This window comes from Phaenicophaeus curvirostris, chromosome 10, assembly GCF_032191515.1.
Source record: "Phaenicophaeus curvirostris isolate KB17595 chromosome 10, BPBGC_Pcur_1.0, whole genome shotgun sequence".
In the NCBI taxonomy this organism is placed as follows: domain Eukaryota; kingdom Metazoa; phylum Chordata; class Aves; order Cuculiformes; family Cuculidae; genus Phaenicophaeus; species Phaenicophaeus curvirostris.
The window spans coordinates 15,571,436-15,598,284 of NC_091401.1; the positions used below are offsets into that span (position 1 = coordinate 15,571,436).

Below are 26,849 nucleotides of genomic sequence, written 5' to 3' on the forward strand. Positions count from 1 at the left end.
TAGGGCGGTGCACCCGCCGCCGACCGGAAGCCGCACGTGGCGCCCGGCATGGAGCGGCGGCGCGCGCCCCCCGGCAGCGCCCGGTACCGACAGCGCCGCTTCTGGGACGCGCGGTACCGGCAGGAGGGCGCCGAGCCCCGCGAGTGGCTGGGGGGGCTCTCGCGGTTCCTCCCGCAACTGGAGCCCGAGCTGCGCCCCGGGGACCGCATCCTCGTGCTCGGTGCGTGCTCGGTGCGACCTCGGTGCGTGCTCGGTGCGTGCTCGGTGCGTGCCCGGGGGCGGCGGGGGGTAGGAGGGGGGGTCGCTGTCCCGCCGGTGGATGTGCCGGTGGCGGCCGCGAGGGGGCGGTGCCGCACCGGGCCGGTACCGGGTGCGGGTGCTGGTGTCACTGCCCGGTAATCCCACCTGCGGGATGATCCCCCGTCCCCCCCCCGGCGCCGGGATTAGGCGGGTGTAATCACCGATCCTGTTACAGGATCACCCACCGCCAGCTGCGCTTAACAGCCCTCAAATCCTCCTTTCCCCCTCGCGCCCCGGCATTCCCCCGCCTGCCCCCGCGTGAAGCGGCTGAGCCAGGCATCCCTCCCTCCCTCCCTCCCTCCCTCTCTCCCTCTCTCCCTCTCTCCCTCTGCCTACTCCTCGTCCCTCTGTCCATTCCTCCGTCCACCCCTCTGTCCATCTCTCTGTCCCTTTTTGCACCCCTCCATCACTCTGTCCGTCTCTCCGTCCACCTCTCTGTCCCTGTGTCCACCTCTCCTTCCCTGTGACCACCCCTCTGTCCGTCCCCCCAGATGCTCTGCTGCCTCCATTGCTGTCCCTTGCCCCCCACAGGCTCTTGTGGGGCAGGGGGGGCACAGCCAGCTGGTGTGCCACAGCGCTGGGGAGGGGCCGGAGGGGTGCGGATGGAGGGGTTCCCTCCAGCATCCCTACAGTTGCCCTGCATCCCACTCCAGGGTGAGGGGATCCAGTGTGCGGGGGCTGCTCTCACCCCACAGGTCCAGGAGCCCAAAGAACCCACCTTGCAGGAAGGGGGTAATTAAAATTAGTCAAGCACTCATTGATTAGTGGTGAGGCTGCTGCTCCCTCTCTCCCTGCCCCAGCCCATCCGCGTGTTTCCCTGGCTCTGAGGGAAGCGGGCGGGGGGGTGCTGGCAGCCCCCATGGGTGCCCCGAGCCCCGGGCTGAGCCGTGTCCCCACACAGGCTGTGGCAACAGTGCCCTGAGCCACGACCTGCACGAGCGGGGCTACACCGACGTCACCAGCATCGACTTCTCACCCGCCTGCATCGCAGCCATGCGCGCCCGCTATGCCCACTGCCCCGGCCTGCGCTGGGCTGTCATGGACATCCGCGCCCTCACCTTCCCCGATGCCACCTTCGATGTCGTGCTGGAGAAGGGCACCCTCGACGTGCTGATGGTGGAGGAGACCGATCCCTGGTGTGTCTCGCCCCAGGCAGCCGCCGCCATGCGTCGTGTGCTGGCAGAGGTACAGAGGTGTGCTGGCAGAGGTGCTGGGGAGAGGGGCAGAGGGTGGCCCCACCCCGGTTTGGGGGGAGTGGAGGTGCAGAGTGTCCCCTTGCCACCCTGCTTCCCTCAGGATGCCCCAGCCAGTGCCTTTTCCCACCCCGGAGCGGTGCTTCTCTCTCTGCCACCCTGCAAAGGGGCACTGGGGGGCTCTGAGCATCCTTGGGGGGGCTCTGAGGATCCTTGGGGCTGGGATACCCCCCCCCCTCCCTACAGTGCCTTCTCCCCAGGGAGGTGGATGGAGCAAGATGCATTTCTGGGGCCCCTAGATCCTGCTGGTGTGACTCCCCTCTTCATTTGCACCTTGAAAACAAAGGGGTGGCAGTAAAAATAGACCCCATCCTGGTGTGAGTGGCTGTAGGGGGACCCGATAGTGCACAGAGGGGACCTGGGGTGCACGCTGAGGTGGCCTGGCCAGCCCAGAGTGAGGTGATGACCATGAGACTGTGACGGGCTCTCACCAACCCCTCCCAGCCCAGTTTCGATCTCGTTAGCTGGAGTCCCCATCGTCTGGTTCGGGGTTGCCATGGCAACCCCCGTCAGCATCTGACTGGGCTGTGGCGTTGCCACGGGGATGGGCGATGCCTCCAGGCCCTGATTAATTGGCAGCAGGAGGCAGGGACCGGATTGAACCCACCCTGGCATGGGGGTGTGGGTCCTGGCAGCCCCACTTTCCCCAGGGAAATAACTGCAGGGATAATTAATTGCTGCACCTGCCCAGCAGGGTGCGGAGACAGACTGTCCCCCCTCTTCCTTACGTGCCCTCCTGAGTTTTGCTCCCCTCCCCGAGCCCAGGAGGGAGGGGGATCCCAGGCACTGTGGGTAGCGGGGTTGTCCTCACCATCCCTACGCTCCCTGCCAGCACTGCTGCCTGTCCTTGTCATTTGGCCAAAGGGCGAGGATTTAGCTCTTTTTTTTATTTTTCTTCCCCCTTTCCTCTTTTTTTTCCCTTTTTAATCCCCTTCTCAATCCCTGCCCTCCCCCAGCAGCGCTGGGCACCAGCCTCTGCTCGCAGCCAGTCCCTGCTGTCCTCATCCCTGGGGGATTCGCAGGGTGTTCCCACCCGCTTGCTGCTTTACTAGCCCCACCACGTGAGTCCCCGTGGGGCTGGCACCCCCTTCTCACGGGTTGGGGCACTTCCACAGCCTCTGCCTTGCGCTTCCCGGGGGAATGTGAGGTCCAGAAAATCCACCCGAGCCATGGGGATACCCCGGGGACAGCCCTGACCTGGTGATCCGGGGGTGATGGGTCAGTGCCAGAGCAGGGAGCAGCTGGCCCCACCTTGTGCCTGCCAGCGGATGGAAAGGTTTCCTGCGCCCGTCTCTAAGCAACGGCTGTCAGTGCTCTATTAACGAGGGATGGGATGCGGGATGCCTCTTGCTCGGCTCCATACGGAGATCCCTCCCTGCCCTGAGCCCCAAGACCTTCCCCCATGCCCTTCACTTGTGAAACCATAGGGTCTTTCCAGGACGGATTCATCCAGCACTGTGCAGGAGTGGTGCTGAGTGACTATCTTCTTGCCATCCAGGGATGCAGGGACCTGCCTTCCCCTTTTCCTACCCAAACCCACTAAGGTCTGATTCAAAACCCCCACCGCAGCGTAGCGGGGGGCACACAGGCAGCCTGCTCCCTCCCTCTGTCCCCAGCTGGTGCTGAGCTGTGGGTCTTCCCAGCAGGATTAAACCAGGACTCAGGGCCACGCTGTCACCCGCAGCCCTCTCCCCTGCTGCAGCGGCTCTCGCCTTCGCTGGGGGTGTCCCTGCCTGGGAGAGGGGGCTGGCTGCCTGCCCACCCGCCCCAGGCGCTACCTTTGCATGCCGAGCACGCGAGCACTGGCCGTAAAAGCCTTTTGACATTGGATAAAGCCAAGCAAGAAAATTGATGTTCTTTTCCATCCTGTTAGTGGGGGCTTAGTTCCAGCGGGGAGAAAATGGTGATTAAAAGGGTCAAGTCCGTTCCAATCCAACCTACTCCCTCGTCACGACTTTGGATGCTGGGTGTTGGCGCTGGGTGCCCTGGGGAGGGGTGGGTGGGTGGGATGGGGGTCCCATGCTGCTCTAGGGGGATCAGATGCCTAGGAGGGAGAAGATTTTCCATGTGCCAGGGTTGAATCTCCATGCTGTCTGCTGTGTGGAATGGGGGCGGAAGAGTTTTGGGTGCAAGGAGAGGTTGTGCGTGGGGGACCTTCGTTCCCCTTTGCCACAGGGTTGTAGGTGGGCTGGGGACGTGTCAGAAACAGAGAGGGGGGGCAAAGTTAGGATGGGGGGTTAGGGGTGCGAGGGGAGAGGCCGGGGGGATGTTTGGCAGGTGGCAATGGGCGTCCCTGCTGAAGGGGTTGAACCTCACTGCGTGTCCCCTGTGTCCTGGGGGTTCTCCTGCTGCAGGTGAGCCGGGTGCTGCGCCCAGGGGGCTGCTTCATCTCCATCACCTTCGCCCAGCCCCACTTCCGCAAGCCCCACTATGCCCAGGAGGCCTTTGGCTGGTCCCTGCGACACGCTGCCTGCGGGGATGGGGACGCCGCTGCCTTCCACTACTTCCTCTACGTCATGCGCAAGGGGCAGACCCTGGACCCCTCGGACCTGGCGCTGGGGCGCCGGCTGCACCAGCCCCCCTTGCCCCCTGCCCCGCCGCCACCCCCTGCACCCCCAGACGATGAGGACTATCTTCTCGCCATCCAGCTGTGACCCCGGGGGCTTCCCTAGGCTCCCCCCACCCAGTAACGCCTTAAGCTGCTTCCTCCTTATGGCTGCCCAGTGATGTGACTAAGGGGAGAAAAAACAGGGGGGGCTTGGCCAGCTCCTGGGGGGCAGTGGGATGCCCCAGGGAGCAGGAGATGCTGTGCCAGCCCCCCCCAGCCCTTCCCTTGCCTGGCTGGAGCACAGCCAGGGCTCTGGGCTTTGCAGCCGGTAATGAAACCAAATCAGGTTTAATTCCACCCATCCATCTTGCGGGGAGCAGCTCCCATGCCCGTGGCCGTCGTTTCCCCCTCCCCTGGCTCAGGCAGCTGCGCTGGGGGCAGGATCCCGCTGGTGCCCACTGCCCCCCAGCCTGCAGTGGTACCCCTGGAGCAGCCTGTGGGGGCACACAAGGACACCGTGTCCTTCGACACCACCAGCCGGGTGGCAGGGGGTCCAGGTTGGGGATGGGACACATCTGCCCCCATCCCCTCTGTCCCCACTCCTGGCCACAGTTACAACCCCAGCTCGTGTCTGTGCGTGCCTAGAGCTGGCAGTGGGGTGACACACATGTTCTGGGGGCTGGTGACAGGCGTGTCACCATGTGCTGGCATGGCAGCTGTGCTGGTGCCACCAGGGCTATCCGCAGGGGCTGTCCGGGCACTGAACTCTCCCCCAAGGTGGGTGACGCGGAGGGACGCGGAGAGGACCCCTCCTCAGAGGGTTGGTGGTAGCACATGGCGTGAGCCACCGGGCTGCTATTTATTGCTGGCAAAAGGCATAACTGGGTCAGCCGGTGGCTCCCTCGGTGCCAGGAGCCAGCAAAGGACTCTGGGGTCAGCCTCCCCCCACCCCATCCCGCAGGTACCCTGAAAAGCAGCTGATGCCTGGGAGGGACAAAAAGAATCAGCAGCTGCCTGCCTCACCTTGGTACATGAATGTATTTTATTCATTGCATTTTGTTCACCAGTACAGTGAAAAATGGCATTTAAATTTACAATGGATCATTTGTAGAACATCATGACACAAGTATCTTTTTTTTTTCCTTTTTTTTTTGTATTTTTTTTCTCTGTTTTGTTTTTTGTTTGGTGGTTTTGTTGTGTTGTTTTTGGTTTTTTTTTTGCGTCGTTGTCTCCGTAAATGCCACTCGTAGGTTATTGAAAAAGATGACGAGTTTCTCATGCATATCAGACCCCCCCGAGAAGCTTCTTAAAAAATAAAATTAAATTAAAGTACAAAATTAAAAACAACAACTCAGGCCGGTCCTCGCCCTCCCTGCTTCCCCCGCCACGGCCCTCAAGTGAGGGGCAGCGCCGGGACCCCCCTGGCATCCCCGGCCACGCCGAAGGGAAGGGCTCTGGCCGCGGCGATGCTGCGAGGGGGCTGTGGTGGCTGATGGTGCTGCCAAACTCTCCAGTGGTGGTGGTTGGGCTGGGGGTCCCCGGTCCCCTTCTCGCATCTTCAGCTCTCTTCACACCCCCTCCATCTTTCTCATTTTTATTCCCCCCCCGTTGGTTTTTTCTTCTTTTTTTGTCTTTTTTTTTCTTATGGAAAAAAATATGAACCTTTTTGTTTGCTTGTTTGTTTGTTTTCCCGATGCAGTTACTTCAACATTTCAACGTCAGCAGATCGATTTTTAACAAAGATTCGGATATAAAAATACAAATATGAGGAGTTTCTGTTTAAAAAGAAGCGTGCCGGAGTGGTGGGGCTGACCCTCGGCCCCAGGACCGGGCGCCTGGGCCACCAAGCTCATGCAAAAAATGATGGAGCAAAAAATGTCTCTGGACAGCAGCGTTCCCCCCGCTCGCCCCAGGATTCAGGGGGCTCCCCCCTCAACCCCACCAGCCAAGGAGGATGGGGGGCACCTGCGGCAGAGCGGGGGGTCTGTGCCCCCCCCGGGGAGGGGGTCTTTGCCCAGGGCGGGGGGCTCGGCAGGCTGTGCCCCCCCCCCCAGCCCCGGGGGGGGCGGAGGGGTAAAGTGCATGGGGATGGGGGGCACGGCGTCCCCCTCCGTGTCGCGGTCCAGCCAGCATGCAGGGCCGAGCAGGCTGGGAGCAGGGCACACGGCCTGCGGGTCCTGGCGGAGGGTCCCAGCTTACACCCCCGGCGGTGACTTCTCCGTCATGCCCTTGAGCACCTCGTCTATCCGGTCATCCTCGATCACCACTGCGGGGACAGGTTGGGGGGGGGACACGTGTGGGCAAGGGGACCTCTGCCCCCAACCCTGGCTCTCGACCCACTCCCCACGCCCCAGGAGGGCTCTAGATGTGCCCCCCTAACCCCAAGATGCTGGGGCGCACAGCTGGATGCGATGGGGGTGGGGGTGTTGCCCTCCCCCACCTGGCTTGGGTAGGACAGCATCCCCCACACACACCCCTAATCCCCTCCCAGGCAGCTGACAGCCTCCGGATGGGTGGTTTGGAAAGGGGGGGTCAGGAAAGACTAGCAAGGACCCCCCCCTCCTCTCTGCGGCAGCCGCTGATGAGAGCAACAGGACTGGAATGGGTAATGACCCAGCGGGGGGAGCACCGCCAGATCCACGGGGGTGGCAGCCAGACCCCCATCAGCATCACCCGCTGTGCACAGCACCCCCCTCCTCACCGTCGGCATCGCCATCAGGGGAGCTGGACAGCCCCCCATCATCAGCATCCCCATGTAGGGGGCTGGACACCCCTCCCCCATCAGCATCATCTGCTGGGAGGCTGCACAGACCCCATCAGCATCACCATCGAGGAGGGGCTACACAGACACCCCCCAAACATCAACATCACCAGCTCAGCAGACCTCCCCCATCACCCCGAGGGGTGTGGGACAGATACCTCACCCCCCCAACCACTACTGGGGTGCTCAGCAACCCCCCTCACACCACCCTTGGGGGAGGCTTGGCCAGACACCCCCCCCCGACACATTACCAGCATCACTGGGGGAGCAGCCGGACCCCCCCCATCACCACGGAGGAGGAACTGGCCCCTCATCACCCCCAGGGGTCTGCTAGACCCAGCCACCACCCCTGCAAAGGGGGGACAGGCAGTGGCTCACCCCCGCCTCGAGACTGGGGTGCATTTGGGGGTTGGGAGTTCTGTCATCCCCCCCACTTTTGCCTCTGCAGCTCAAGGATGGGGGGGCTGCCTATGGGGGTCCCCCAAATAGGCAGGGTGGGGGCTGCAGGGAAGGCAAGGGCCATTCTCAGAGGTCCCCAAGGTATCGGGGAGGATTGATGGTGACAGATTGAGGTGCAGGAGAAGGGGGGGCCATTTATTTGGGTCCTGATGGAGGCAGGGGAGCTGCCGATGGGGTGTCTGTGGAAGGCTTTAAAGCCAGGGGCAAGGGGGGGGCACGAAGATTCAGGGAGTCCTGGGGGGCAGTAAACACGGGGAGGGGGGTGTTTGTTGATCAGCATTGCCGGCGGCTGCTGCTGAGGGTCTCTGCGGCAGGCAGGAATGTGGAGGGAGAGAGGTTTATGAGGCTGGGGGGGCTGTTCCTGGTGATGCTGGGGGGCTTGTTTATAGGAATGAGGGGAGGACAGGCCAAGGGGATGTGGGGAGCAGTTCTGGGGAGGTGCCGAGGGCACTTGTGAAGGTGCTAAGGGGCAACCCCAGGGATGCTTGAGGACAGTCCCAGGGGAGCAGCCCCAGGCTGGGGGGGCAGCGCTGGTGTCTGGAGCTGGGGAGAGGGGAGCCTGCGGTTCTGAGGCAGCGCTGGGGGTGCTGGGGGGCAGTGCCGGGGATGATGGGGGGCAGAGCTGGAGGCTCTGGGGATCCCGAGGCCAGTGCTGGGGATACTGGGGGGCAGAAGTGGGTGGGGGCGGGGGTCAGTGCTAGGGAGTCTCAGGAACGCTGTGGGGCGATGCCGATGGTGCTGGCAGGCAGCGCCAGGGATGCTCTGGCCACTGGTGGGGATGATGCGGATGCAGGGAGAAGATCCAGGGGTCCGAGGATGCTGTGGGGCAGCGCTGGGGATGCTGTGGGACAGAATTGGGGTTCTCAGGGCAGAGCTGGGGATGGAAGGGCAGATCCGGGGCTCCTGAGGATGCTGTGGGGCAGCACCGAGGATCCTGCAGGACAGATCCGGGGTTGCCAAGGCACAGCTAGGGATGGAGCGGGCATATCGGGGGGTCCTGGGGATGCTGTGGGATGATGCTGGGGTGGAAGGGAAGATTCAGGGTTCCTGGGGATGCTGTGGGGCAGAATCGGGGGTGCTGGGACAGAGCTGGGATGGAAGGAGAGATCCAGGGGTGCCAGGGATACTGCAGGGCACAGCCGGGGCTGCGGTTGCGGAGAACCAGGGGTGCTGGGGATGCTGTGGAGCAGAGATGGGGATGCTCTGGGGGAGATTGAGGTGCTGGGGCAGTGCTGGGATGGAAGGAGAGATCCGGGGATGCCAGGGATGCTGCGGGGTGGAGCTGGGGATGCTGCAGGGCAGAGATGGGGATGCTGTGGGGGAGAATCGGGTATCCCGGGGCAGAGCTGTGACGGAAAGAGAGATCAGTGGGTGCCGGGGATGCTGTGGGGCAGAGATGGGGATGCAGCTTAGGGTGCTGGGGCAGCGCGGGGATGGTAGGAGAGATCCAGGGGTGCCGGGGATGCTGCAGGGCAGAGATGGGGATGCCGTGGGAGAATCGAGAGTGCTGGGGATGCTGCGGGGCAGAGCTGGGGATGCTTGCGGGGGAGAATTGGGGATCCCAGGGTAGAGCTGGGATGGAAGGAGAGATCCGGAGGTGCTGGGGATGCTGCGGGGCAGAGCCGGAATGCAGCTCGGGGTGCCGGGGGTGTTGTGGGGCAGATCTGGGGATGCTGCAGGGGAGAATTAGGGATCTCGGGGCAGCGCTGGGATGGAAGGAGAGATGCGGGGGTGCCGGGGGTGCTGCGGGGCAGAGCCGGGGGGCAGCCCGGGGTGCCGGGGGTGTCGCAGCGCGGTGCGGCGGGGCCGGGGCGGGCGGTACCTCTCTTGGCGCGGCCGATCTGTCCCAGCTTGGGGGGCCGCTTGCCCTGGTTGCCCCCGAAGAAGGCGTTGGTGTCCTGCAGGCGGCAGCTGAAGGGCAGCTCCCCCGCCTCGGGCTCGGCGCCGTAGCGGCCCACCTTGTCCTCGCCGTAGGGCAGCACCTGCGACATGGCGGGGCCGGGCCGAGCCGCGCCGGGAGCCGGGAGCCGGTCTGCGGCGGCGGCGGCGGCGGCGGGGAGGAAACCCGGGCGGAAGGATGAAGTCATGCATCCGGGGGGAGCGGGGACCCCCCCGGCGGGGGGCGGCTCCGGAGCGCCGCGGAACGGCGGGCACCGGCACCGGGACCCGGGGGGGACACCGCGGGGAGCCCGGCCAGGCCCGGGGAAGGGGCCTGAGCGGGGGGTGCTGAATGCGGAGGGTCCCTGCAGGTGGGGGTCCCTCAATGCGGGGTGTTCCTAAGTGTGGGGTGTCCCTGAATGTGGGGTGTCCCTGCAGAACAGGGACCCCAGTGCCGACATGAACCCCAGCACAGCCTGGCTCAGGGTGGCTGGCCACAACTCGGGATGCCCCTAAACACGAGATGCCCCTGCGGAGCTGGGAGCCCTTGGTTCTGCCAGGGACACCGGGCGCAGCCCAGCTTGGGGTGCCCCCAACATGGGGTGCCCCTGTGGAGCAGGGAGCCTTTGGCACAGGCAGGGACTCCCAGCACAGCCAAACCGGGGGTGGTTGCCCTTGTGGAGCAGGGAACCCTTGGCACTGCCACAGACCCCAGGGTCAGACAGGTCCAGCCCAGCCCTCCCCCGGCGTGCCGGGGTGATGCCAAACAGAGCCCAGACACCCTGTGCCTGTCCCCCTGACCACCCTGAACACCCCTAGGCCAGCTCCCATCCTCCTGTGGTCCAGCACACTCCAGCTCTCCAGACTAGGTCCCACTCTAGATCTCCCCACTGAGGTTGCCCCTAGCCCATCCAGGCACCCCTACCCACAGCCCCCTGTGTTGGGGTCCCCCCTGGAGTCACACTGGCCCTGCCCCAGCCCCTGCCAGTCCCCTTGGCCCCCATACATACATGCATGTATATGTAGACGAGCCCATTTGCGTGTGTTTGCAGGGCTTCGGGGGCATGTGAGTGTCATTCTGCAGGAACTCGTGAGCATGGCCACATAGGGGCTGTGCCCTGGGATACAATCATAGAATCACCAGGTTGGAAAAGACCCACTGGATCATCGAGTCCAACCATTACTATCAAGGGATGCCCCTTGCTCCATGGTTTGGTCCTTCCCTGGGGGCTCTCTGTGGACAAGGGCAAAGGGAGCCATCCCTGTGGGGACCTGCCATGTCCTGGTGAGGAGACACCTACAACAGTGGCCCCAGAGCCCCATTTGTGTCCTCTCTGCAAAACCTTGTCCCACACCTTTCCTTCTGCTTTTTCCACTGCTAGGGCAGTGATTGTACTAATTGTCATCATGTCCCTGAGCAGCCTCACCTGGGACACCCATCCTGGCCACCTGGGGCTAGGAGGGTGATTCAAACTTAAGTCCTGGGCTGCTGCTCCTTGTCTGAGCTGTGTGTACAGTCCTGGCCCCTGAACCTGGTAGGTCCTTGGTGGGAGGAGGAGGACGATAATGACAATGACAACAACAATGATGATTCCAACAACGATGACAAGGATCATGAGGACAATACAGGCTGGTTAGAGAGGATTATGCTAACACAGGGTAGCCCTTTTCCTGCTGCTCCCCTGCATCCCGGCCCCACTGCTTGTGTTGGTGCACTGGGTTGTAGGAGAGCCAGAACCCTGTGTGGAAGCAGTGCTCACCAGCCCCGTGAGAATCTTTCTCTGGGTGTCTCGAGGGAGCAAGAGTGGGGTCTTACAGACAGCCCTGTGGTCCCTCTCTATGCTAGCATCTCCAAGGCCTGAGATAATGTTGAAAGGTGCTGCAGGAAAGAATGAGCCTCACTGGTCCATGTGAGAGGGCAGGTATTTCTATTTTGGGAAGGCTCAGCCATGCCTTTCCCTTTGTGCCGGGCTCTGCAAAGCACCGGTCGCTGCCATCTCCTCCCAGAGCAGAGGGAGGTAGGGATGGGGCAGCAGTGCCCACTCTCCGCTGGCAAGGCAATGCCGTTATTCCTGCCTTTGCTAGGGAACCAGCTTGAACTTTTTGATGTGATGGCTTCTGCTCTGGCAAAAAGCGCCTGGGAAAATAGGCGAGAGGCCCACGCTGAGATGTGGCCTGCTTTTCCCATCACCGAGCCCATGTGCCACTGCCCGTGGGCAGTGACAGGCAGGCCGTGGCACGCGCAGAGCTGGGGGTGAGCGAGAAAAGGAGCAGATGGGCTGTGTGGGATGTGAGCAGAGCCAGTGCTGCACTCCAGGAGGCTTTCCAGCCCAGTGGGTCCCTGGTGCAAGGGGCTTGAGAGGGGTCATCCTGGGAATGGCCCTGCCTAACCCACACCTGCACTCCTATCTGTGCAGTGTCTCGCACCCAGAGGAGCTTCTTGCCTTGTCTGTGGGGTGGGGGGAGCTCTGTGGGACTGGCTGGCGCTTTGGGGTGTGAGAGGGACCCTCCACCGAGCCCAGACAGGAGGAGCTCTAGATTTGTGCTAGCACAGCTGGAGTGTAGGTGGGACAGGGCAGCACTGTGGCCCTGGGCACTGCATCTCCTTGGGAAGTCTCCGGTATCTGGCTCCCCAAGGGTGCTGATGGTTGTGCATCCTTGGGAGGGGGAGACAAGGTACCTGTGACCCAGTTGTAGGTAGGTGGGCAGGAGGGACCCCATGCTCATCCCCTACCAGAGCATGTTGCACCCTCCTATAGTGAGATGGACTGCGCTCACTCCTTCTCCTGGCTCTCATCCCACCTTCGTTATCCGCCTTTTAGCAGCCACATAATCTCCTTTCTCGCTTCCTTTGCAGCTGTTTGTCCGACATAAATCCCACTCCACTGGGAAGAAGGGGCTGGAGGAGCGAGAAGCTGGTGGCTCTTTTCACCCTGGCTCCTTAAACCTGGGCTGCAGCCCCTGAGCTGGAACACCTTGCAGGTGATGCAAGGGCTGGGGGCCAACCGTGACCCCTCCGGGGTGGATGAAGGGCCAGACAGGGGCACACAGCCAGGCTCCTAGCCGCAGCAGGGCCAGCAGTGGAGGTTGTGCTGCATTGCCCGGCTGCGAGTGATGCCCTGGGAGCCTCCCAGTGCCTGCTGTGACCCACCCCTGCAGCTGGACGCTGCCCCCAAGCCCCTCATCCTTGGTGGGGATTCAGGTGCTGGCTCGGGTTCTTTGATGGAGGTGAGGAGTTTCCCTGCGGTCACTGGTGCTTCAAGTGGTTTTATGGTGGAGAAACGCCCTGTACATGCAGAAGCAGCTCATAGTGGGGCATGTCCTGCTCAGGCTCTGCAGGGACCCTCAGGCAGCAAAAGTTGGACTGGGTGGGAGCACCTCATGGTCCCAGGGCTCAGCAGGGACAGGGTTGGTGGCCTGGTGAATAGCAGCTGGATGACAGGGGGCTAGGAGGAGGCAGGAGGCGTCACCCACCAGATCCAGGGCTTTCTCTGTTGCAGGTCCAGGAGCTGTGGATGCTGTCATCTGGGGCTGGGGGCTGCAGAGGCGTGCCTAGAGGCCAGCTCTGGTGCCTTCATCTGTGCTGCTTCCACCCTTGCCAAGAAACGTGAAATGGCACTTCTGCTCCACGGCGGTGGCAGCCCCGGCCTGCAGCTCACTGAGCACCAGCTCCTTGCTGCCAGCACTGCTGCTCTCTCCAAGCACCCACCCCAGCCTGGCATGGGAAACCAGTGAAGGTCACCCACAAGGTTGGGAATGCCAGGGCTCGGATGCAGAGCCCAGGTGGGGATGCTGCTGTGGGTCAGGCAGCTCCTTTGCATTTTAGGGGAGGGAGACATGGAACCTGGATGGGTGCAGGTGGTGAGGATGGCCATATGTGCCGAGAGTTGTGGTAGCCCTTGTCACCATAGTGAGGAGATATAGGGGGACAGGTGACATGTGGGCACCTTATTTGGCAGCTGTGCTGTGGGCAAACATAGGACAGCAGCACATTCCTCACCCTGTGCTGTTCCCGCAACCAGTGACAAGGCCAAAAATCCATCCCTGCAGGGCAAGAACCTTTCTCAGGGAGGAAGGACTCAAGTGGTTACAGGAGAGCTGGGGGCAGCCAGTGCGCTGTCACTAATAAGATGAGTTTGTCTGCCTTGGTACACAGCACGGCTTTGGGAAGAGGGTGCTCCCGAGGGGGCACACCCTGCTGGGGCAGACAGAATGGTGACGGCACTATCCTCAGCCCTCACGAGGGCTACCTGGGGCACAGCAGAAGTCCCAGCAAAGCCATGGATGTGTTTGAGCAGATGGGGCACTCCCAGCACACTGCCTGTGGCAGGAGCTTCACAGAGGGTTCCCTGCCCCTGAGCTGTGGGGGAGCAGAAGGGTCAGGGAGGTAAACCCTGAGGTTGGGGTGACCAGCGCTGCCGGGGTGTTAAGCCCCATCCTTGTCTGCCACTGCATCTCTGGTCACCACAGAGACAGACAGGGAGGCAGGTGGGAGCAGGCTGGCAGCCCTGGGGAGTACAGGTGGGGGCTACGGGCATGGGCTGGCACCTGCAGACGTCTGAGTGAAGGGGGGCAGCTGGCAGGACACCTGGGTCCCTCTCGAGCCCTGTGCAGCGGGGAGGGAGGCTGGGCAGGGTTCAGCCTGGGCAGTGTGAGCTCCCTGCTGTCCGGCTCTGGACCAAAAATCCCTCTTGGGAGGGAGCTCAGCAGGTTCGCCAGGGGCACAGGCGCTATGACATGGCCAGGCAGGCCCTGTGCCGGGTGGTTTGGCACAGCAAGGCTTTGACTGGCACTAAGCTGAGTGGCTGAGTCACACTGCTGCCCGGAGCAGTGCCAGACAGGGCTGCTTGGTGGGATTGGTGTGTCCAGGCCACCGTGAGGCTAGTGGCCTCCTAGGGTAGAGGGCTGATAGAGGACAGGGCTGTGCCCTAGCACAGGGTGGCAGGAAGAGTGTATGTGCTGGTAACCTCCGTGCATGCCTCCAGCACAGAGAACCCGTGGGGACAGAGGGGAGCAGGTGGCTGCGGGTCCCTCTCTAGCTGTCCCCATCCCCAGGTGTCTGGCTGGGGAATGAGGTGAGCAGTCTCGGGGAGCAGGGGCACCTCCCGTCCTCCCCAGCCCACACACACACTTGTGACAGCAGCTCTTGGCACACTGGAAGTGTGTTCCTGGCAGCCTGTCCCTCTCCCATCTGGTATTTATCTCCTTCCAGAAATCCCTCCTGCTGCGGAGGGGATGCCCAGCTCCAGGCGGGGGGGTGGAACCCGGGCCCCACTGCTCATCTGCAGCGCGGCAGTCACTGTGCTGATGTGAGGATGAGGCTGGGCTGGAAGATGGGACGGGGAGAGAAGGGGAACCCCCCACTCCCTAAAACATGCACGGGTCCCAGGAGGTTTCACTGGGTGCTCCTGCACATCACAGCTGGCTGCAGTCCTGGGGACACCACAGGGACACCTTTGCCCCAGGCAAGCTCCCAGCCCCAGCTGGCAGCAATGGGGGCTGCTGTCCTGGAGAGGGGGCACATCAACCACCTCCCAACATTGCTGTCTGGCTGCCAAAGGCCTGAAAGTGCTGTCCTCCCACCCCCATCCAAAATCCTGGGTGCCCCAAAGCGGCAGGCAGAAGCCAGAAGAGCCTGTGCGTTGCCTGGGCAACTGCAGCCAGGAGCTGATGGGGAGCAGTCCAGGGGAGTGGTTGCCATGGAGACCGGAGGAGCATGATTGTCTTGGCAACAGTCCTGTTTCCACCCCCCACCCCACCCCCCCCCGCTCTTTGGGGCTGTATCCTGAGGAGATGCCCTCCCAGCCCACCACCCACTGGTGAGCATGCACCAGGGCTGGCTGCCCCAGGAGAGAGCATTGCTTGCTGGCATGTCCGCCCAACTTCATGGCGCGAAGGAAGAGGTGAGGCTGATCTTGACTCCTTGGCTTTATCACTCCACACACCACTGCAAGCTACTCCCGCATTCGGTTGTGGCCAGGAGGTGGGCAGGAAAACTGGGGGTGGTGGGGACCGGAAGCACAAGCAGACTCCAGGGCATCCTAGGGCTGTCCTGCTGCAAGAGGAGAGCGGGGACCCTGCTGAGAGGGATGGAGGGACAATGTCCCCCTTCCTTGGGCGGCACCAAGGTCAGCCACTGAGGTGGCTCAGGAGGTGGGGCTGGGTCTCTGTCATCCCCACCCTGGCAGCTGTGTCCTGTGACAGCCCTGGTCTTGCCCTCGCCATCCTCCCCACAGAGAAAACCACTCATTGGCAAAGTCAAACAACGGAAAAGCCCCAAATGGCTTTGGGGGGTCAGAGCTGGGAAAAGGGAACTGTCAAACAGCCAGTTGCCAGAGGAACATTCCAGCGTGGAGCTTGGGACTCAGCTCTTCCGCTCAGGCACTGAGTACATTTCCCCCAAGCCTTCAGGTTTGGTGGAGTGTGGTGTCCTTCTGGCAGACAGAGGGAGGATGAAGAAGCTATAACTCCTCCCCCCACCTCCCCCCAAAAAAAAGATGAGGGGCACATCAAGATCTTCCCTCCCAACAGGAATCGCTCAGCTGCATGTGTGACACCTGAGATTTCTGCAGGCTCTGGGCTTGGCTTGGTTCACACTGCCCCTCCCTGCCTCTCCTACCCCACAGGTGTTCTCAGGCCTGGTAGAGGGGTACCACACGCTCAATGGGCCCCCGGCAGATGGGGCAGAGGCGGGCAGGCAAGGCCTGGAAGCAGCGGAAGCAGCAGCAGATGTGACCACAGCCCAAGAGAACACACTCGCGGGGCTGTGTCAGGCAGATCACGCAGCAGTTCTCAAGCCCTCCGCCTCCAGCCTCCTCGCCGTCTGGCTCCTTGTCCTCCAGCTGCTGCTTGAGGCGAGTGCGCTGGTAGGCACGGCACAGGGCATGCAGGAGAATGCCCAGGCCCAACGCTGCGCACAGCATGGCCACCCCCTTCCAGAACCCGCTGGCTGACTCCAGCTCTGCCAGCACCGTTTGCCAGTCCCCCAGGCATAGGAAATACTTGCCCCCCTGGGCTGGTGGTTGGAGGTGCAGGGAGCCGTTGGGGTGCAGGGCCAGCTCCCCGATGCCAGTCAGCCCAGCCCCCACCCGCAGCATCTCCTCTGTTTCCAGGATGCCCTTGGGCTTCTCCCCGCTCAAGTACTGGCCCAGCAGGTCACGGAAGCTGTGGGCTGGCTGCTGGAACCGCTCATACACCACCTCCAGCGGCAGGCATACGGCTCGGAGCGGGCTCTCCACGCTCACTTGTGTCACCGCCTCGGTGTCTGGTGAGGCCAGCAAGAAGGGGACGGTGTAGACCTGCTCGGAGAGCACTCGCTCGCTCTCGCTCCTGCAAGCAGAGGGCACAGCACTGAGATGTGGACAACTCTCAGCTCCTGTGGCTGAGCCCAGGGTAGGGCCTAGAGCCTTTAACCAAGCCGCTTTCCGCTTCTTAAATGGCCCCAGAGGATGGGGGCCTGAACCCATCAGTGCAAATCCACCCCTGCCATCCCCTCCCACCACTCACCAGCTCCGGGTCAAGCTGTTCCAGATCAGCCGATACTCTTTCAGAAGCAGTTTCTGGATCACACCCTGCAGCCCCTCATGGTAATGGCTGGTCAGTGCAGCCTTGGCTGGCAGCACTGTGCCTAAAGACCATGGGATGCATCACATCTGAAGGAGAAGATCCCAGCCCCTACCCTCATTGTGGGGCCACAGGGACTCCTTACCTTCCAGGGCAACATAAGGCAGACACCTCCCATCAGCTGCAGACACCAGTGCTGGTAAATCGTCATCAACCTTAAGCTTTGGGGCCTCCTGGAAGAGCAGAGGCTGAACGTGAACATGGGCAGGGAGAGACAGGCTAGCAGACAGAGGGTGAGTGATGCATTGTGGGGATCTGTAACAGGATGTGACTGCCTGGGAATCATGACATTTGTAGGGGATGCAGCGGGCTGGGGAGAGTGTGTAAGGGACTGAGCTACCTGTATGCGTGCCACAACTCTGGCTTTCCTCCTGTACAGGTAGTAGAAGAGGCCGGAGAAGGCGAAGCTGGAGCCCAGACACAGCAGCTCCCCAGGCGTGATGGGCGGCGCGTCCATTGTGCCAGGCTCGGGTGGCAGCCTGCAAGGGGAGCGCGTTAGCAGCAGGTCAGTCCAGGGACAGGGATGTCCCCACTGTCCCTGTTCCCGGGGCAGGCGCAGTTGCCAGGCTCGGCCGAGGCCCAGCACCCCCGGTCCCCCCCTGGCCCCGCTGCCCTCCGCCGGGCCCGAGGCGCCCCGGCCCCGCCGCGCTGCCTGATGGGAAACGTAGTGCGGCCACCCGGCGCGGCGGTGGAGAGCTCGCCCCCAGAACTACATCCCCCGGCGTGCCTCGCGCCGGACTACAGCTCCCGGCCTGCATTGCGCCAGGAGCCGGCAGGACTACAACTCCCGACTGCCCTTGCGCCCCCTCCCCCCCGGCGGGTCCCTCCCCGGCGCGGGGCTGGGGAGGGGTGGGGACACCTGTGCTGTGACCCAGGGACACCCTCCGCCTCCCCGCGCCACCCTGTTCGGTCCCCCCCGACCCTGCAGGGGTGCCAGAGCTGGGGCTCAGCCCTGCGGCTGCGGTTCTCCGTCCCACGCATCTGCTCCCGCCTTCCTTTGGTCCCTTGGGATCTCTCATCTGCTCCTGGCCCTTGCAATGTCTTATCTCCCGCTCCCATCCTTTGGGATATCTCATTTCATAGAATCACCAGGTTGGAAAAGACCCACCGGATCCTCGAGTCCAACTATTCCCATCAATCACTAAACCATGTCCCTCAGCACCTCGTCCACCCGTCCCTTAAACACCTCCAGGGAAGGTGACTCAACCACCTCCCTGGGCAGCCTGTTCCAGTGCCCAATGACTCTTTCTGTGAAAAATTTTTTCCTGATGTCCAGCCTAAACCTCCCCTGGCGGAGCTTGAGGCCATTCCCTCATTTCCTACAAGTCCCTCAGACTTTGAGTCATCCCTACTCCAGATCTCACCTCTGATCCCCCCACCCTCCGCCGGCTTCAACACCATGAAGGACCTGGAACTGCCAAAGTAAGTGGAAACTGCTTTTAATAGTTAAATAAATTCAGCGACAGCCACCCACAGCTGAAGGCACCAGAGTCCCTGCTGCCGCCCACTGGTCCCAGCAGAGGTGGATGGGGAAGCCAAGCTGGATCGGGACGGGGCCAGGGAGGAGTGGAGCCTGATAGCCCCCAGCCTGCATCTCTGGCAGGTTGTGGGGCAGGAGCAGGGGAGCTCGGCTCTAGTGCTCTCCCTGGGCCCCCTCTGACCTGCCCGCCCCGGGGGGGATGCGGTGCTGGGGAGCCTGAGCTGAGTCTGTCTCTAGCGTGTCAGGGTTGGGGTGCAGAGGTGCGTTTTGGGGGTGCTACGGCTTCTCTGCCCCAGGCGGTGGTTGGGGGCTGCGGTGGGTGCCCGGCGTGGGGCCATGTGTGCTGGGGAGGGGGACAGAGGTGGGGTGAGGTGGCGTGCGGTGAGTGCACGGGTTGGGACCGTGACAGAGGGTGACCTGGGAGGTGGCCTCGCTCTCTGCCGGTGGGCCAGCTCCAGTAGCCAGTGAGGGCTCGGCCCCCAGCACCCTCCCCATCCCTACCACACCTCACAGTGCTTGCCGGGGTTCATGGGGGAGCCCAGGGGGCAGCCGAAATGTTTGACAAAGTCCCGCGAGTTGCTGAGGGTGCCAATGACGCGGTATTTGTCGGGGCTGTGGGGGTCAGTCACCAGCCCTTCGTGGGAGCTCTCAGGTGTCCGGACGGAGCACCACACCTGCCGGAGTGGGAGCAGCCTCAGGGACAGCAGCACAGCTCCCTGGGTGGGACGGGTGGCTCTGAGGAGCCGGGAAAGGATAGGGAACCTGCTTCGCCCTACCTGTGCGAAGCCCACAAAGAACAGCTGGTGGTTGGTGAGCCCCAGGGCTGGCAGACGCTTCTCCTCCCCGTTCTTCTGCAGCCAGGATTTGTATGCCTGCAGGAGAGGCACCGTGAAGCCCCAAGGGGGGACAGACAGGCACAGAGTTCCACGTCCCCTTGGGATGGTGGCACTCACGTTGTAGGCTGCCTTGAGTCCACCGTTGTCGGCAATGTTCTCACCCAGCGTCTGCCGGCCATTGACCTTCTCGTGGTGGACAGTGTAGCGGCCGTACTGTTCTGTCATGCATGCCGTCCTGTTCTTGAAGGCCTCCAGGGAGGAGTTCTGCCACCATGGCCGCAGGTTGCCCTCCTTGTCGTACTCCCGCCCTGTGGGACCAAGCCATGGGGTGGGGTGGGAAGGGGGGATGCCAGCTGCCCCCACTGCAGGGGTTCCCAAAGCAGGGGGGGTGCACTCGGGACAGTCCCACGGACACCACAGCACCTGGTGCTGTGGGTCCATGCCCAGGGGAGCTGGTGTCCCCCAGTCCCTGCTCTTGCTGGGCTCCATCTGGCCCTCAGCTGTGCCGCAGCCCCCCAGTGCATCCCTGCTGTCCCCAGCCAGATTTGTCAACCACAAATTTCCCTGTTGACACCATCTCGGCTGCAGTGAAGGTGCAAAGCAGAGTGGATGTGAGCGGGACCCATCCCACCCCCTGTGAGTAGGAGGAGGAGGGGGCTGGGGCTGCAGACACCATGTCCTCACCAAGCGGATGGAGCGAAAGCTGCACAGAGAAGCCGGGGGAGGTATCGGCGGGTGCCACCTGGGGAGACAGGACGATAGAAGGGGGGGCAGCCGGGGGGACATGAGCACGCATGATGCGATGGATGGTGAAGCGGGACCCCTGTGTGCCTGCGGCACCCCCTCCCCACACCGAGGGGTAATGGGAGTTGGGGCTATGGCTCTCACCTTGGTCATCAAATGCGTGGGTCAGCTCGTGCCCCATCACCACGCCGATGCCACCAAAATTAAGGGCTCTGTGGGGCCGTTGGAGAAAGCCAAGTTAACAGGGGCGACGATGCCATCCCAGCTTGCCCCCAGCCTGGGCACCCTGCCCGCTGCCTGAGCATCCCCTCTGTGTCTGGGACACCTGGTGAGACTCTGCTCTGGTTGGCACCCAGCTGGGAGCCCCACAAGGACCTTGCAGGCTGTCTTGGCTGCAGGATGTAAAGCCTTGCTGCACCTTCACCCCCCCGGGGCTTCATTTTGTGGCTGCGGGGGTTCTGTGGGGTGCTGGCTCTGATCCAGCCCGTGACCCCTCCTCCCAAGGAAGATGTCCCCCATCCCTGCACCAGGCTCACTTGGGGTGGTTGCGGGCGTAGAAAGGAGCCTGCAGGATGCCAGCGGGGAAGACGATGCCGTTCTTGGTGGGCAGGTAGTAGGCGTTGACAGTCTGTGGGGTCATGCTCCACCTGGGGCAGGGAGGTGGGACAGGGGACAGGCAGGGATGTGTCCCCTCTCCCCCCTATCCTGGCACCCTCCTGTGCCATCTCCTACCATGGGCCCCCTGTTCTGCCCTGCTCAGGGCTGGCACTGCGACCCCCCGCCCCATGACCAAAGGACCCCATCCTGGGGACAAGCTAGAGCCACCACTGGGTGACCTACAACGCTGTGCTACCCAATGCGGAGAACTTCCCCCCAGTGAACCAGTGCCATCCAGGCTGTGCTGGGGACAGTGCTATGACACCGTGTTGGTGTCACATCCTCCTCACCCTGCCCCCCCCAAGGCCCTCCCCCTTACTGGTCGCGGTTGGGGGGTTTTCGGAGCTGGTCGGCCATCACTTTGGCAGAGAAGTTGTAGAAGTTGAGCATGTTCTGGAAGAAGGAGTCCTCCGAGACCTCGTACTGGTGAGGAAGAGGAGGGATGAGGAAGGGTCCCCTGAGGGCTGTTCCCCCCCACCCTGGCTGGGATGCCCTTTGCACTCCATGTAATGCCCCATCCCAAAAGCATCCCCCAAACAGGGGCACTGTCCCACCACAGAGCCCTCCAAGGCCTGGTGTGAGCAGGGGCCAGACCCCCTCCCTGTGATCCAGGTGTTCCCCTACCCCATCATAGACATCGTCCAGCTCCTTGTTGTCCAGGATAAAGTCAGGGAAGCCAATCATGTCATAGATGGCATCTGCCTGCATGGGGAGAGGTCCTGGTGGTGAGATGGGATGGGGGGGCTTACCAGGATCCGGGGAAGTCTCCCACCCACTGCACTCCCTGAAGTCACCTTCTCCTTCGCAGCCTGCCTAGTCTTCTCATCCATCCAGTCCAGCTGGTCCAGGGACACCTCAAATGCCGCCCGGATCTCGCTGATCATCTCCTCAGCCTGGGGAGAGGATGGAATAAAGAATGTCTGCCCCCCACTGCCCACCTGCCCACTCCACCCCATCGGAAGGGACAGGGCAGGCAGGATGTGAACTCCCAGGGGCTGAGAGTCTGGTTTCCTTGCTCCCTGCCTCCTATCCCTCGGGTATGGAGGGGAGAAGGGAGGTTCCTGCAGATAGTGGTGAGTAGGGGATGAGATGGGGGCAGAAGCATCCTCACGATGGCCTTGCTGTCCCGGTCGAAGGTGGCTTTGACAAAGAGGGAGCCCAAGGCGAAGCCCAGAGTGTCATCCGTGTTGGAGATACAGGTTTGCCAGCGGGGTGTGCAGGACTGTGGGAGTGAGATGTGGGTCCTTGAGACCCGCAGTCCCCTCCCCTGATCCTCTCCCTTCCCTCAGCCTGACTCTACCCCCTCCCCAGAGCAGAGATGCTCAGCAGCTAAACTCCCACCCCAAAAGATGATTCCTGGGTTTCCTCTACAGCACCCAGGGCTCAGCATTTCAGGGGCATCCCAAGGGCAGAGGTGGTCCTGGCCGCTTCCAGGCTGGGGCGGGGGGGCTGGTCCCAGGTCCCCCGTTACCTTCCTGGTGCCGTAGAGTGTCTCCAGCAGCCTCTCCTGGGCCGTCTCAAAGCGCTGATCCAGGCTGGAGGCCGTCTTCTGCACCAGATTCCAGATCAGGTAGTTGTTCAGGATGCTGCAGGGACAGAGTGATGCTGCAATTCAACACCATCCATGGGGACACCCCAGCCTCCAAGCCATCACTGAGCCCAAAATGTGCTCCTGCTGCAGGGGTAGCCCCAAATGGGGCATGACTAGGGGCTCACGGGTGCCTCACCTTCTGTCGGTGCCACTGATGAGGTCGGAGACCTGCTGGAGGTAGGTGTCCCCATACACCACCACAGGCTCAGAGTCTGACAGCTCCAGCGGGGCCAGGGCGTAGGACAGGTAATCCAGCCAGTCGATGGCAGGGGCTAGGGCCTGGAGAGGACATGGGGATGGAATACCTGGGTGCTTGGCACAGCTGTGCTCCATCCTGCCCAGCACAAGGGGAATCCTGGGGACAGGGGCTGTGCTCCCTGGGAAGGTCCTAAGATCCCTCACCACCCCAGTTCCCTTCTCTTGCTAGAACCCTTTCCATGGCTCCCTGCTGTTCTCAGTGCTGCAGGACAAGGAGGGGGCTCCCCACCCCACGCAGAGTGGCAGCTCTCCCCAAATCCCAGTGACCAGGGGAGTGAGCACCTCACTCCAGCACCGAGTGCATGTCCCACATCTATGGGGCTGCCCAGGCCGTCCTTGGGACGGGGGGAGCAGGGAAATCAGCAGGCATGGAGCCCTTGGTGTTCCACTGGACAACCTCTTCTTGTGTGCACAGAGGGATCCCCCAGGCTGCACTGTGCCATGCCCACCTGCAGCTCTGCAATGCTCATCTTGTGGTAGATCTTCTCATCATCTCGCCGCTCAGCCTGGGGCACGGTGATGTTGGCCAGCTGGGTTTCAAAATCCAGCACTTGCTGCATCTGGAAGCGGGTGGGCTCCAGGGCTCCCCCCAGAAGTGTGCCGAGCTCCACCATATAGTCCAGGTACGCTCCTAGCACCTGGCAGGACCCCAAGCCCCAGCTTAGCCCCAGCCACGGCTCACCCCAGCTCACCAGGGGGCTCAGAGCTGCTGCCCACCCCAGCCTGGGCACCGTGCCACCCGATGGGTAGGATGCAGGTGCCCTGGCACTGCTTGCAATCCATTGCTGTGGATTTCCCCCAGTTGCTACCGACAGGGTGCCCAGCCCCCAGCCTCACCCTCTCGTTGGCAGTCTTGTTCAGGTAGTAATCCCGGGATGGGAGGAAAAGCCCCGATTGGTCCACCTGGGAGGACAGAGGGGCAGCATGGGCAGCCTAGTGCCTGCCATTGCCCCACTGGTGCCCACCAGCTGCGGTGCTGAGGTGCCAACCTGGATGATGTTGCTGTTGGAGCTCTTGGAGTCTGCACCTACGTACATTGTGAAGAAGGGTGTTGCCCGGTATGTGCCTGACACCATCTTGAGGACCTCCATGAAGCTGGTCTGGTTCCAAGAGCCAGTGACGTTCCAGCCCCCAATCTGCTGGAAGATGGACTTGGTGTCTCAGAGAGGGACAGGGTCTGTCCCCAGGGGCTGCTCACTCCCCAGTAACGTAAGAGCGGAGACATTCTGGGCTGAGCCCCGAGAGCTCAGCTCACGTGTGGACAGCTGCCCACCTTGTCGATGAGCTCCATGAGAGGCTGAGAGCCCAGCTCCTCTATCCTCTGCTCCTTGAGGCAGGACAGGTAGTACCGCTGCGTTTTCCGCTCTGCTTCACTGCTGGAGTTGAAGGTGGCGTTCTCTGCAGGAGACTGAGAGTCAGCCTTGGCGATGATTGGAATCTGCTCACCCATGCCCGGAGAGCACTCCCGCAGTGGCTGTGACCATCGTGATGCTCACCTAGGAGGTGCTTCATGATGGCTTGGTTCTGGTCCCAGATGCTGTTGAACGTGCTCCACTTGGAGCGCCCATTGGGCAACGGGTTCCTCTTAATCCAGCCCCCGCACGAGTACTGGTAGAAGTCCTGGCACGGGTCCGTCTCCGCATCCAAGGCCTCCAGGATCTTGCTGGCCACCCGGATGCAGGCGTCCGTCAGGCACGTGCTGTGAGAGGGATCTGGCAGGGAAGGCATGCCTGGGGCTGTGCACATGGGCTGGGGGAAACTGAGGCACGGAGCAGGGCCAAGCCCTGCCTACACCTCAGGGTGGGCAGAGCGGCTGGAAGAGCCACACTGAGCTGACCCAGTGCTCCCTGTCCTGCCTACCTCTATGGTACTGGATGGCCAAGGCGATGATGGCGACTCCAAGCAGCACGGCCAGCGAGACTGCGACGGCGCAGAGCACCAGCTCCAGCTGGCTGCGTGAGGCCAGGCGGCTGAGCAGTGGCCCCGGACCCTTCCGAAACCCCACCTGGGCAGGAGCAGGACCTGCCATCGCACCGTGGGGGGACTGAACTCTGCTGCTCCCCCTTCCTTCCCCTACTGTTCCCCAGTGCCTGGCTCAGCTGCATGGCGAGGAGGGGACCAGGGCATCACACTGTGGGTGCCCAGGGAGCCGGCGGTGGGTGCTGGTAGCCCCGCAGCCGCAAGGAAGGACGGTGGCCCTGGCACGCTCTCTGCCGCATTTTAGCTGCCTCCCAGCACATCCCCGGGGACAGCCAGGGCTAGCTTGGCTCCTGGCCCTGCTCCTGCTGCCCACCCGTCTGCAGACAGGCTCTGGCTGAGGGCAAGGGAGGATGGAGAGGGGGAGGATGGAGGGTCCGGGGCAGACCTCACCTCTACACTGTCGGGAGAGACGCTGCCATCCCCCGCTGGCTCTGGCCCCTCATCATCCTGCAGCGTGGCACGCTTGTAGTCGGGCATCTGCTGAGGGAGGGAGAGGATTGGGATGGTGGTTGGGGGGGCTGCCCCCTGCCCTGCCACCCCCTCTGGCTCTCACGGCGAGGACTGGTGCCCGCTCAGGGGGCTCACAGCGGGGCTGGGGCAGCCCCTGGCCTCCCTTGGTGCACCTGTGCTTCTCCTAGAGGCTGTCCCCAACCCCGGGTGGCCCCAGGGAGCATGGGGAGAGCTGCTGGTGGGAGGCTTGGAGGCTCCCACCGGAGCATCCCTCCATGTCACCATGGCAGCCGTGGCATCAGCCCTGCCGACAGGTGCCACATCGCCACGGAGACGTGGTCCTTGTTGCCAGGCAACCATTGCCTAGTGCTGCTGCCTTGCCCCGCCTCCCCCCGCCTGGAACTTTCCATGCAGATGTGCACCGGTCCGAAACATCTGGAAGTGCCTCCCAGCCCATCCTGCCCCCAGGGATGCCCGGGGTGCAGGGCCAAGCCTGTGCAGCAGAGCATGTGGGGGGAGAGGGGGCACTCCAGGGAGTGCCAGCAGCAGGGTAGGACCCCCTTGCTCCTGGCCCTGTGGGGCAGCCCAGAGGGGCTTCTTGCACTCACCCAGCCGTGAAGGCTGCTGAGGGCTCAGCAGAGTGGGAGGTAGCGGAGCTGAGCCAGCAGCTTTGGAAGGGAGGGATGAGTTGGAGGGAAAAGCCGGAGGCTTTGGTGAAAGAGAATCAGCAATGCTGCTGGTTACAAGCCGTCCTTAGGCATCAGAGTTAACACTCACCTGTGCTGCAGACTAAGGTGGATGCCCCAGGGCTGCCTGCAGGGCTGGTGTTAGGGGCCAGGAAGGAGCCGGGGCGGGAAGGATGATGGGCAAGGTGGTCGAGGAGAGCAAGTGCCCCGTGCCCAGCTCTGTCCCCCGTCATCTCACTGGGGCTGGGTGGGTTTAGCCAAGGGCCGCTGTGGTGCAAGGGCGTGAGGCTGGGATTGACGGGAGCCCTGGGTCAGGGTGGGTTCCTGGGAACCACCGGCATTGGAAGGGATGGCTCGGCATCCTGTGGGAGCTTAGCCAGCTGGGCACCCCCGCTACTCTGGCTCCCTCAGCACGCTCCACTCCCGGGTGGTCCTCATCCTCCCAGGCACCAACTGGCAGCACCCCATCCCTGGCACCTCCTGGCACCTCCTGAGGCTCTCCTCCTTCCCACTCTGTGGGGCTGAGACCGTGGGGACAGGGGGGCACCCTGGGGGGCACCCTACAAGCAGCATCACTGTGCCCCGGGTGGGCTCCACACCGGTTCGGGGCGGGGGGAACACGGCAGGGCTGCCCCACCTCTCCCTGCCCGACCCCAAGCAGACGTTGGGGGGCTCGGGGGGGGGGCTCCCTCCCCTTCTCTTCCCACCGCGGTGGACGGGGACCCTTCAGCCGCCCGGTTCCCCGGCCCCGAGCAGCCCCCGCAGCCCCGGGCTCTCCCCCCGCTCCCCGCACTCACGGCGTGTCCGAGCTCCTGGAGGGCCACGTTCATCCTGGCCATCCCGGGCCGCCTCCCGCCTAGCTCCGCTCCCCGCCCGGGCCGTGCCGGGCTGCCGCAGCGCCGCCTGCCTCCGCCATGGCCGGCACCGGCACCGGGCACGGCTGCGACGGGGATGGAGCCGCGCGGCCCCGGGGGCGCCGGTACCCGGCGCGATCGCAGAGCTCCGCTCCACCGGGACCGGCCCCGCCGCCAAGGTGACCGCCGTGCGCACGGGAGGAGCCCCGCGCCGGCACCGGGACCGGCACCGCAACGGGACTGTCACCGGCACCGGGACTGTCACTGCAGCAGCACCGGGACTGTCACTGCAGCAGCACCGGGACCGGGACCTGCGCTGGGACCGTCACTGCGCCGGCACCGGGACTGTCACCCGCAACGGGACTGTCACTTCGCTGGCACGAGGATGAGGAGCTGCGCTGGCTCTGGGACTGGGACTGTCACCTGCACCGGCACCCACACCAGCACTGGCACCGGGACTGTCACCTGCACCGGCACCCACGCCAGCACTG

At 63.1% G+C, this 26,849-nt stretch overlaps 4 protein-coding genes across 9 annotated transcripts; 1 reads left to right on the forward strand and 3 right to left on the reverse strand.

The window, feature by feature from the left end:
- Positions 1-46: 46 nt before the first annotated feature.
- EEF1AKMT4 (EEF1A lysine methyltransferase 4) lies at positions 47-5,219 on the forward strand. Its single transcript, XM_069864526.1, has 3 exons — positions 47-220; positions 1,202-1,485; positions 3,908-5,219. Exons 1-3 carry the CDS (start codon positions 49-51, stop codon positions 4,205-4,207), a joined length of 756 nt encoding a protein of 251 aa, XP_069720627.1. The 5' UTR covers positions 47-48; the 3' UTR covers positions 4,208-5,219.
- On the reverse strand, positions 667-26,460 carry ECE2 (endothelin converting enzyme 2). 5 transcript variants are annotated; one of them, XM_069864522.1, is made up of 20 exons: positions 26,302-26,458; positions 24,759-24,845; positions 24,249-24,393; positions 23,885-24,100; positions 23,662-23,786; positions 23,378-23,527; positions 23,226-23,291; positions 22,838-23,026; positions 22,267-22,409; positions 22,011-22,125; positions 21,651-21,761; positions 21,334-21,432; positions 21,164-21,241; positions 20,859-20,962; positions 20,419-20,529; positions 20,027-20,094; positions 19,256-19,446; positions 19,079-19,174; positions 18,783-18,976; positions 667-678 (listed from the first exon to the last, which is right to left on the reverse strand). In XM_069864522.1, the coding sequence occupies exons 1-19, from the start codon at positions 26,341-26,343 to the stop codon at positions 18,800-18,802; spliced, it is 2,313 nt and encodes a 770-aa protein (XP_069720623.1). In that variant the 5' UTR covers positions 26,344-26,458; the 3' UTR covers positions 667-678; positions 18,783-18,799. The 5 variants fall into 5 exon arrangements, with proteins under 5 accessions (XP_069720623.1, XP_069720625.1, XP_069720622.1 ...); XM_069864521.1 differs by lacking the exon at positions 667-678 and having other exon boundaries at positions 18,218-18,976; XM_069864523.1 differs by lacking the exon at positions 667-678 and having other exon boundaries at positions 18,218-18,976; positions 23,378-23,524; positions 26,302-26,457.
- Positions 5,704-9,423, reverse strand: CAMK2N2 (calcium/calmodulin dependent protein kinase II inhibitor 2). Its single transcript, XM_069864527.1, has 2 exons — positions 9,144-9,423; positions 5,704-6,367 (listed from the first exon to the last, which is right to left on the reverse strand). The coding sequence occupies exons 1-2, from the start codon at positions 9,406-9,408 to the stop codon at positions 6,297-6,299; spliced, it is 336 nt and encodes a 111-aa protein (XP_069720628.1). The 5' UTR covers positions 9,409-9,423; the 3' UTR covers positions 5,704-6,296.
- LOC138724470 (mitochondrial ubiquitin ligase activator of nfkb 1-A-like) lies at positions 15,110-17,463 on the reverse strand. Of its 2 annotated transcripts, XM_069864463.1 has the most exons (5): positions 17,456-17,463; positions 17,163-17,301; positions 16,908-16,995; positions 16,706-16,826; positions 15,110-16,528 (listed from the first exon to the last, which is right to left on the reverse strand). In XM_069864463.1, the coding sequence occupies exons 2-5, from the start codon at positions 17,277-17,279 to the stop codon at positions 15,832-15,834; spliced, it is 1,023 nt and encodes a 340-aa protein (XP_069720564.1). In that variant the 5' UTR covers positions 17,280-17,301; positions 17,456-17,463; the 3' UTR covers positions 15,110-15,831. The 2 variants fall into 2 exon arrangements, with proteins under 2 accessions (XP_069720564.1, XP_069720565.1); XM_069864464.1 differs by lacking the exon at positions 17,456-17,463 and having other exon boundaries at positions 17,163-17,413.
- Positions 26,461-26,849: the final 389 nt, after the last annotated feature.